A 10,864-nucleotide genomic window follows, 5' to 3' on the forward strand; every position below is an offset into this window, starting at 1 on the left:
TAAAGAATACCGGGGGGAAAAAAAGCAAAAACACTTAACATGTTTAAAATTTCTCTGGGTACTGTACAACTTTCTTTTTTTTCCCTCAAAATAAATATTTATTTCAATTTAAAGTCTGTATGTTGTTTTTCTTTATTCTATGCTCTATATGAGAATTTAAAGTGGGAACTTTTTTTTTCTATCTTTGGGAGAAAAGCTCTTTTTACGAAAAGAAAAAAAAAAGACAAGTTATTTTGTCATTTGTTCGTTCTAGTAAATTACCAATGCATTGCTTAATAATCTCAGGTATGTGCTTCTTAATGACAGAGGATGGTAATGCAGCATTGCTACAGAGTATGAACTAACTTATTTCAGCTGTTCATTCAAATCCAGAGATGGGGCGGGGGTGGGGGGGAGGGAGAGAGAGAGCAAGAGCGAGCGAGCGAGCAAGAGAGAGAGAGAGAGATTAATGTAGGTACACAGCATCTCACCTCCACAATTTCGGTGCTGGAGTATCTTGTCAGACTCTGCTCCACGGGGTGGATTACGGAGATCTGCACCAGTGTATTCAGTTTACGATCACGGACAGGAGCCACGAGATCCTTGCATGCTGGCAACGGCAGAGGAGACAGAAAGAAAAGAAACTAACACCATATCTCAGGGAAAACTTCTGCGCCGGGCTGAAAGTAAACTTAGCTATAGCACTGAAGGAAATCTCCTGGGGCTCAGGCTGGTTTTACAGAGGAAGTCCCTTGGAAGTACCTTACAGAAATAGGAAGTCACGTGCTGTGGAGCTGAATTGAGAGTTCATTTCCACTGGCCACATTTGCAGTTCATGCAAGTCTTGACTGGTCTGAGATCCCAGCTCTAATGCGTGACTATGCACACATGGCTCAGAAACCTCAGTGACTTTAATTAGCCATTAAGCCCTGGGCTTTAAGTCACACTCCTTGAGGATGTGAAAGTTGATTTGGGCCATATCTGGGAAACTTTGGTGTTCCTTATTGACATGGGTTGGATTAGATCAAATGTTTGAATTCATACTTGGTCCTTACCTATGTATTCACTAGAACTGGCCTCCCACAGTAATACACACCAACAGAAACAAGGAGAGCAGTTTCTCAACCACAACAGCACACAAGCAGGGGAAGAGGAAGCAGAGGTAGGATTTTTAAAGCCCTGGTCTGGAATTCAAGCTAAGCCTGGAGGAGATGGGTTAATTCTTGCCCAGGGGCCACAAAAGTTAAAAACTTTCCCTTGAGACACCAGGCTCATATTACAGACCCTCGCCACCATACCATATTTACCTGAATATTTTCTCCTCTCACATATCATTCCCCCAGTTTGAGGAAGAAAAATCCAGAAAAATATTCCTTTTAAGCAAGTCTGAATCGACTTTCCTCTCTATCCCCGCCACCCTCGCCTCCCACCTTTGAAATAATAATTTTACTCCCCTCAGCTGAGTTGCTGAGATGTAAAGTGCCCTCACTAGAGGTGGTTCAAGTTAAATTCGGCTGGTGGCTTGCTGCAGGCTGGAGCTATGGATGGGGGAAGTAGCCCTGGGTCCTTGATTTCACGGTGAGGGCATGCAGGGTTCTATACCATCCCTACCCTACTTCTCAGACCATAACTGGAAGGGAGAGAAAGATGAGGTATTTAAGGTATGTTGTGGTCAGAGCTTGCAAGGTCCTTACCATTGGTACAAAGGTAATATGGCTTAAATCTGAAACTTGAAAGCAAAGGAAAGTATAGATGCAATTAGCACCTTTCAATTGTTTACAGATAATCTCTTTCAGAAGTACAAGGAGATAGAAAAAGCAGGAACTTCGGAATGAAACAGGCTTGGTTTTAGTCCAGTTCAAATAGCTAGGCAACACTGGGAAAATTATTTAACTGCTTAACTTCTTGCCAGACTTTCAGATCCTGCTGCTTCTGTACGGCATTTTGTCATATACTTTTTTTTCCTTATATAAACCACATGCCTCTAGTAACAGAAGAGAGCTTATGAAAGCATGTATGGAAAAAACATAATAGCTACAATGTATTTAACCCTTACCATTTTTGAGGCATTTTGCTAATTATCTCTCTATTCCTTAAAATGGTGCTTTGAATTATTTCAGTTTTACATAGAACTAGAACTAGAGGCTTGGAAACATGAAGTGCTCACATTTACATTACTAGAATTCTCTGGTAGCTTACATCCTACCCCACTGGCTTCATTTCTCTTCTTGGCATGCTGACCTGCTCTCCTGCACAATGGCACCTCTCTTTGGAAGACCCACTGCCACACCACGATTATTACTCAACCCAAGAGACTTAGAGTTTTAAAAAATACTGATGCCAGGTTTCAATAATGTCAACATATCACCGGAAGGAAAGAAAAAGCTAGATTTAGATTTTCACTGTTCTTTGGTGGTTATTTTGATCATTTCCTTTACTTGCAATATGAATGTGTTTAATTTTATTGCTCATAAAATTCAACTGTTGGTTTTCTGCTTACAGTAAACAGCTCTTTTTCGGTTTCCTGATATTGACATATATCTATCAGAATTTTAAAGCTGAGGCCACTGTGTTTCAAATACAGGCATCTTGCCCACTTTCTGCTTGTAGCCCCATCTTTTACCTTGTGAGCTCATGACACCTTTGCTCAAAATAAGTCACTTCTTTTCTGAGTTCTTATCAGACTTGATTGTGGGCTGTGGTTATTTCCCAGAAATGAGCAGCTGTTCTCCATTTTATCAGAGAGACTCTCACACTCGTTCCCCATAAAAACAGAGAAAATTTCTATTACACTGAAATGTTCTGTCCAACCCAATTTGCACATTCCCTAATACTGATAAAAATAATGATGATGCTTTGTATTTTTATTATATTCCAGATCTAAAAACAATACGGTTACATCTTGTCAGGAAAACAATAATAGTTACATCTTGGGCTGCACTTTTTTCTTCCTACAGCTCAGAGGATTTACTGTACCCTAAGTCTTATGCAGCATGATATCCTGGAGAGAACCCGAGATCAGGCAGAATTCCTAAGCTGTGCTCCCAGATTTCCTGCTTTCTAGTTCTGTGGCACTGAGTAAGTCACAAACTCTGACATTTAATTGCCTCATCTATCTACCTACCTCTCAGGGTGGAAGTGAGGAAATTGGGCCTTTTTATAAATGGACTTTTCTATGCAAAAAAAAAAAAGTTTACTAATATCATACTAATATATATTAATATCAACATTTACCAATATCTGGTGTTTTATTATTGTGTAAAATTGTTTTTATTGACTCAGTCATACTCAGCTTTTTAAAAGCTGTTACCAGGTCCAGTATTTCTTCATAAATGCTAAATTAGTACATGAGTCATTGCATTTCATAAGGTGAAACCTATTCACATCATGGATCTGTACATACTGAATCAGTCCCACCAGACGGCTGATAAATAATGAGTGATTGGACTGTTTTGTGAAGATATTACTCATATGATCACTATAAAATCTAATCTGTATGAGAATTATTTAGCAGCCAATAAAGAATCCTGAAAAATCTGTTTTCAAGAAAAAAAAAAAAAGTGAATGGGTGAGGTGGCTTATGCCTGGAATCCCAGCAATTTGAGAGGCCGAGGCCAGGATGACCTGACATCAGGAATTCTAGACCAGCCTGGCCAACATGACGAAACCCCATCTCTATTAAAAATACAAAAATTAGCTGGGCGTGGTGGCACACTCCTGTAGTGCCAGCTACTTGGGAGGCTGAGGCACAAGAATTGCTTGAACCCCAGGGGCGGAGGTTGCAGTGAGCTGAGATCACACCACTGCACTCCAGCCTGGGTGACAGAATGAGACTCTGTCTCATAAATAAATAAAAAGTTATATCTGTCTTCCAGCTATACTTACCACTGCTCATTAACCAAATATAATTCTACTCTAGGAGTGGCCTGCATCTGTGGCCTTTGTCAGCTCAGAAGACTAAAAGAAAGCAATGCTTTGGGATTTTGCTTCTATTTCGTTTTGTTTATTTAAGAATTCTACCCACTTCAATCTAATGGTCAGTAACAAACAAATGCTACTGCAATCCTTCATTCATCAGTAGATTTTTACTTTTATTTCTGCCTTCTTAATGGCTTTGTTTAGTATTGAATTGTTTAAAAGTGTTCTTAGAACTCCGAAGAGTTTAAATATGCAGGATGTTGATAGATAGGGATTCTAGTGTGCTTGTATCCAGTGTATTTTTTATTGAAATGGGGGAAAAATAATAATACAGAAGGAATATATTTTTAAACTATAATTTGTGACTTGCCATCAGAAAAAAAATAAAGAGCAATAAGTGACATTTTATTTCCTGATTACTTTTGCTATAGTAGCTAGTAACATGAGGGTTCACATTCTACTATGAGTAGCTGTGAGTGAGATGCCTACAGGCATCCCCAGCTCATATTTGTACAGGAGCCAGGCAGCTTTCACTCTACGAGAAGGAAATCCTCAGTGGAAGCATAATAATAAAAATAAATGGAGGGGACCACATGCGGTGGCTCATGCCTGTAATCCCAGCACTTTGGGAGGCCAAGGAGGGCAGATCGCTTGAGGTCAGGAGTTCAAGACCAGCCTGGCCAACATGGCAAAACCCCATCTCTACTAAAAATACAAAAATTAGCTGGCCGTGGTGGTGGGTGCCTTTAATCCCAGCTACTTGGAGGGCTGAGGTGGGAGAATCGCTTGAACCCGGGAAGCGGAGTTTGCAGTGAGCCGAGATTGTGTCATTGTGTTCTAGCCTGGGCAACAGAGCGAGACTCCTTCTCAAAAAATAATAAATAAATAAATAAATAAATAAAGAGACTCAATATCTCCGGTGAGTGAGACTCTATCTCAAAAAATAATAAATAAATAAAGACTCAATATGTCCAGGGAGGGCTAGGCACTGAACAAACTGGAAAGCTTACACTATGTCATAAGATGGAACCTCTATACAAAGTCATTGCCTGAAAAAATGAAGGCCCACTGTGTCCTCGATTTTAGGATTTCTCCAAAGCTTGAAATCCCCAGTCACTGTGCAGGTGAACACTGGAACAGCTGCACAAAATACATCTGTCTGATAGATTTGGCCAGAAGTTTTTCTGAGGAATAGAAATTGCCAAATTCTGGTCTTGACGCTTACAGCTACTACCTAGCCTCTTAGGAAGAGGGCACAGATTTTCTTCTCCAGTAGTTCTCACTGGAGAGTCCAGAGCTAAAACGTGGGGCTCTTCAGGATTTTTGTGAAATCAAAGATACTGTCTACACCAAAATACTGCTTTTTATAAAATATCAGTTTCTGTTTCCTGTGGCCATTATTTCAAAATCAGGTGAAGGCTGTTAAGTCCATGATCCTTTCTATCATTCCAACCAATTTTGGCTGGAAGCCTAAAAATATCTCTTGATTCACATCAGAGAGCTCAGTCTCAGCAATAATCAATTTGAAGTAGAACACAACTGTTCATTCAGGTGCTTTTGAGTTCAGCAACACTGCTTGAATTCAAGTAGTTGTAAAGCATACATTAGAAAAGGGGGGTGTCAACAAGCAGGTGCCTGCCCCAGGCTTTCACGAGAGTGGTGGTGTGAACCATTGAGGCACTGTGAATTGGTGGTCAACCCCAAGTGACCATCTCTTTCCCCCTAAGAAAACTTTCTTCTGTGAAGTGAGGTCTTTTCTCTTGCCTCACTCTTACTTCATCTCTCTTCTTGCCATTCATTGTTAATTGAATCTAACAAAATTTATCCTTTTTCTTCCAGAACAAAGCAGTGGCCACAGGTGGGTGGGAATCAGTGAGGGGGATATGACAAGAATTTCCACATCTCTACAATTCTGTACTCAAAATTAGCCAAAGGAAATTTAGACTTAGAGGAGAAACCACATACCATAGTGTATGGAGGATAAAGAAATTTTTTTTAACTTAAGATAAAACCTTATTTGAGAGAGCTATGTATGACTTTGGATGAATTACTCAATCTCTTTGAATCTCTATTCTAGCATCTGTAAAATGGGAGTAAAAGAATGCACTTCACAAATTTGCTATAAAGACAATAAGGTAATGTATATAGAATGCTAATATATGAGTCCCTTTAAATTATTATTGACATTAATATATAGTTATACTGTGCATTAACACAAAAAATGGATTTTATCTATCCTATATTTTTATACTAATCATATGCTCAAGATATTCCAGATTGGTCCTAATTTTATATAAAGTTATTCTTTTTCAAAATAAAAGCATTTGTTAAATATATACCTGTGATTTTTTCACCTTATTTTCAGATAGCTAAATATACATTTTTAAAAGCTCTTTACTAGATCATGTGTTAATTGTGAAAATCAGAGGCATCATTAATATGCTTCTTTCTGTGAAATCAGATGTGTACACTTGCACTTGTAATTTTCACCTCTAATGAGGTACTTCCAAAGAGAAACTTACAATGGAGAAAGCAAACTTGACTTTCTCTCTCCCAGCATATGTGCTACATGTAAATGGTCAACTCACCCTTTAAGCAGGGGTTTAACTAGGAGGTTAGGGTTCCATTACTCAGTGGATGATGGCCCACAGGGGAGCATTTGCTTAACTACTGAGATGTCCCAAAGGGTCAGGGAAAGAGTTGCTTCTCTGCTCTGTACATTTCCTTCATCAAAAAGGAAGACTATGGATGCTAATAAAGCTTCTTTTTCTTGCAATTAAAACTAAATGTTACAGCTAGAGCCCAATATAGTCTCATAGAAGCACACCTTCGAATCTAATGAAAGCTCACCTCTTATGCCCTCTACAGACACTGCATAGGAGAAATGGGAGAGATAAATCCATGCCTGTTAAGAGCAAAAAGGGCCAGAGTACAGAGGACATTGGCATCCTAGAATAGAAAAGTGGCCTTAATACAAACAGGGGCCAGGCACAGTGGCTAATGCCTGTAATCCCAGCACTTTGGGAGGCCCAGGCAGGCGGATCACTTGAGGTCAGAAGTTTGAGACCAGCCTGGCCAACATCGCACAACTCCATCTCTACAAAAAATACAAAAATTAGCTGGGCATGGTGATGCGTTTGTAATCCCAGCTACTCGGGAGGCTGAGGCACGAGGATCACTTGAACCAGGGAGGCAGAGATTGCAGTGAGCTGAGATTGCACCACTGCACTCTAGCCTGGGTGACAGAGTGAGACTCTGTCTCAAAAACAAAACGAAAAAACCCAGAGCTTTAGGGAAATACCATTTGGCTTCCCACCTCCCTCAATAGCACCATTCTTATCTCACATCATTTCCCTAAGGATGTGCAAAAGACTTTTGCAGCCTAGGGGGCAGTTTTTTATTCAGAAATTCTTAATGTTTGTTCAGGTTTCTCAAAACTGTCACATATATGTCTTTCCTCTTGGTACTTCAGAAAATTAGATTCCACTAATCAACTGATAAGCCAATTTAGGTTATGTTTCCAGTCCAATAAATTATTGGACTCCATTATATGGTTTCACAGTTAACATTCTATACCAGTGATTACATCTAGATTAAATCAGTTTATATCATACATTAAAAGATATATAGAGCACTTAAAAAGCCTAATAGCCCCTCTAATTACTTTATTAGTATAATATGCTTTTCTATTTTTAATCTCCTTTGCCTTTTTTGGTTTTTTATTCTTCCTTCCCCTCAAGAATTTTAAGACAGCAATTTTCTGAAGCCTAGGATGTCAACCTCTCCAGCTCAGATCCCCTGAGTACATTCAGAAGAGGATGCTTCCTAGGCTCAGTGCACTACAATCCATGATAATTCAATTATATATAGTAAAATGACAGAATGTACAGTGTCCCTGCCTATACTAATATCCACACAATGAGAATTGCACAAGCAGTTGGAAATACTCTCTTCACTACTATCTGGTTATGGTTATTTCTTAGAAGAATATGTCTCTATATCATGCTGAGTTGATTTATGGCCATGAATATATATCCTCCCATCTTTCTTCTGTATTCTCTGTAAAATCTTTGAGTCTTTAATTCATTGAGAGTAGCTCTCATCTTGTCCTTCCTCTCATTTTAGCTTATTTTCAATCGGGCAAGCCTGCTTTTTGTAATTTTCCTTTGAAATTATTCTTTTTTCTTCTCTTCTCTGCCATCTCATATTTCCTCTCCAACATATGTGTTACTCTCATCACTCCGAAAGACGAGGTTATCAAAGTCACCACTCATATATTTTATAAGACTTGGGACTCTAGGAGTCAAGCACACACTGCTCTTAACAAACCACAGCTTCTCCCCTCAGTTCACTGGTTTTAAAGTCTTTATAGAAACAAAACAAAAATGTGTTATGTTCTCCTTAACTTTTGTGTGGGAGATTTTAATTGGCACGCACTTCCTAAAGGACCATGCATCGCTGCCAACATAAGACATATTTGTTGGAAAAATAGGAACAAATGTATAAAAGTTGGCATTAAAAAAATTAGAAAATGTGTGGGTTTTTTTAGTTTGTTTTCTTTTGTCTTTTAAGGCACTAAGTTCTAAAAATTAATGTCCCAAATTCAAAGTCAGGGTCTTTCTCTCCAAGAAAGACAATATGCATATAAGGGAAAATAATAGTACTAATTTTAGCTTTCTAAAAGGTCAGCGGATAAAAGCAATTCAATGTTTAAGACTGAAAGAAAAGAAATCAACCTAAGGAATCAGCTCATACATACACATAAACTAAATGAGTGAATAAACACACAGACAAATAAATAAAGCCATCCTAATGCAAGAATCTCTTAGGCATATTGGAATAATGCTAGATACTAGTATTCCTATCTTGCAATCATAAAACGCTAATATTTTCCATATTTTAGGGTTTTTATTATTAAAGATAATACATAAAACATGCAAAGAAGGTGAGGAGTGGCAGGAAGCATAATTTGCTAAATGCTTAATATGTACCAGGAAGTATTGGCCTTAGACCCTTTCCTTGTGTTAGCTCACATCTAGAACAACATGCCTATTGCTGTCTCATAGTTCCATTAGTTCCACATTCATATTTTTAACTAACCAGCCAGTCAATATTTGTGGTTACAATGTCTGGCTGAAGGATAAATACTATCTTTTTATTTAACCAACAGCTTAGTATTCAGCAATCTGAGTTAATTTGTTTTCAATAATGTCATTCTGCTTAGTCTGGTTGTCTGCATATTCAGTGGTGATTTAGCTTTGCAACAAGAATTTTAAGACTCTCAACCCTCTGATAATAGAATCCAAATAAAACTTGAGGAAAGGATGAATCTAATACCATGCGGAGAAAACAGATGACAGAGTTATTGAGGAATATAGGTAATAATTTGCAAGAGGGAATTTAAGAGATTTTATTGTAGAAATATTGCTTTAGAATTCTTGCCACATTGAGATTTGAGCATCATTGCTCCTAAATTTCTTTACAACTGATTCACTTGTAAATTAAACTGATTTCCTTGAAGTAAAATATTAGATTCAGATTGTTGGGAAATAAGCCCTGAAATAAAGTTTGTTATTTTTTTACCATCCTATAACACAACAGTATTAAAACATGTCACCATTATTTTATGTGTCTGTGTGTGTGTTAAATAGAAATGTGCTGGGCTTTTAAATAAAAAAAAAATGGCTGAGAAGATAAAATTCACTTCTTTAGCTGGGAATATTATTGATACTAAAATAAACTTCACACCCAGTACCAATTCTCAATTTAAGTGTCACTGAAGAATCAAGAGGGAAAGAAAAACAACACAACCTCTACCTGGAACAATGGTGCTCTTGGGAAATGCTCTTGGATTGTCTGTGCTGGGAAAAATGAAGATACCAGCTGTACAGCAGACAGCTTATTTGCATATGAAAAGAACAAATTTGGTTCAAATAATTGTTGTCAGTACCAGAAGACTCCCATTCTCAAGCTTATGCCCTGCTCCCTTAGCTTCTCAGGTCAGTCCTCAGAAAATCCTATTTTGTCTTGCTTTCATGAATATTACCTAGGTGGCTAAGACTCCATCCTCAAGCAATTGAAATAAAAACAAGTCTGTGCCCGCATCTTTTCTGGTTGTGATATCCCACACTTCATGCCATAAATTCTAAGCTGGCCTAGCACCGCCTATCGTTGCATTCAGACTTGGCTCTTTTTGTGCATGCTCCAAATCCAAGTTCCACTTTGGAAACAACAAGTGTTTGCAGCTTTCTGCTGCTCTTTTCAGTGGGAACATATGTGCTGCTTAAGAAAGGATGAAAATGTTATTCCAAGAAGGAAAGCAGGTCCCCCTGAATACTAAAAGCAATATTGTGAGTCAGTTCATGGAAACCTGTAGTGTTAGGATTAGGCTGAAGAAGTAAGTGGAAAAAGAAATGCAAGGAACCACCTTAATTAAGCCTTTTACCACCCTTTCTCCAGGAGCCGAGGTGAACAACTACCACTGATATGGGAGCCAATAGGATTTCTGTCCAGTACAAGCATATGGCCCATGAGTGGATTCAGCAGTGCAAATAGGTTATTGGGGAGGGGCTGCTTCCCTGACCTACCTCTGAACCAAAAGATGAGGCCAGTGTGGCTGGTGGAGAAAGGTTACAGGAAGGGTGGCAGGAAAGTCAGGGCTTCAGTTACCAAAGGTGGATGGCTAAGGGGAGTGGACTCAAGATGGCTGGACTCCGAGTGAGTGCACAAAATGGTGTCAGGCAGAAAAGACACATGAAAAAATGCTCATCAACACTGGCCATCAGAGAAATGCAAATCAAAACCACAATGATACCATCTCACACCAGTTAGAATGGCGATCATTAAAAAGTCAGGAAACAACAGGTGCTGGAGAGGATGTGGAGAAATAGGAACACTTTTACACTGTTGGTGGGACTGTAAACTAGTTCAACCATTGTGGAAGTCAGTGTGGCGATTCCTCAGGGAT

General features: G+C 38.7%; 1 protein-coding gene across 7 annotated transcripts in view; it reads right to left on the bottom strand.

Moving 5' to 3' along the window:
- Positions 1 to 10,864, bottom strand: part of INPP4B (inositol polyphosphate-4-phosphatase type II B) — an 809,117-nt gene that overhangs the window by 376,212 nt on the left and 422,041 nt on the right. For 4 of the 7 annotated variants that reach the window (XR_008679096.2, XM_055384744.2, XM_019025935.4 and 1 more), the window contains one exon: positions 471 to 589. Coding sequence is in view for 3 of the 7 variants with exons in the window: in XM_055384744.2 (XP_055240719.1) it covers positions 471 to 589 (119 nt within the window). In the remaining 4 variants the exon portion in view is untranslated. Of the gene's footprint in view, positions 1 to 470; positions 825 to 1,034; positions 1,125 to 10,864 lie in introns of those variants that run through there. The other 3 variants (XM_055384750.2, XM_055384748.2, XM_055384747.2) reach the window with 3 other exon arrangements.

Source organism: Gorilla gorilla, chromosome 3 (assembly GCF_029281585.2).
Source record: "Gorilla gorilla gorilla isolate KB3781 chromosome 3, NHGRI_mGorGor1-v2.1_pri, whole genome shotgun sequence".
Classification (NCBI taxonomy): domain Eukaryota; kingdom Metazoa; phylum Chordata; class Mammalia; order Primates; family Hominidae; genus Gorilla; species Gorilla gorilla.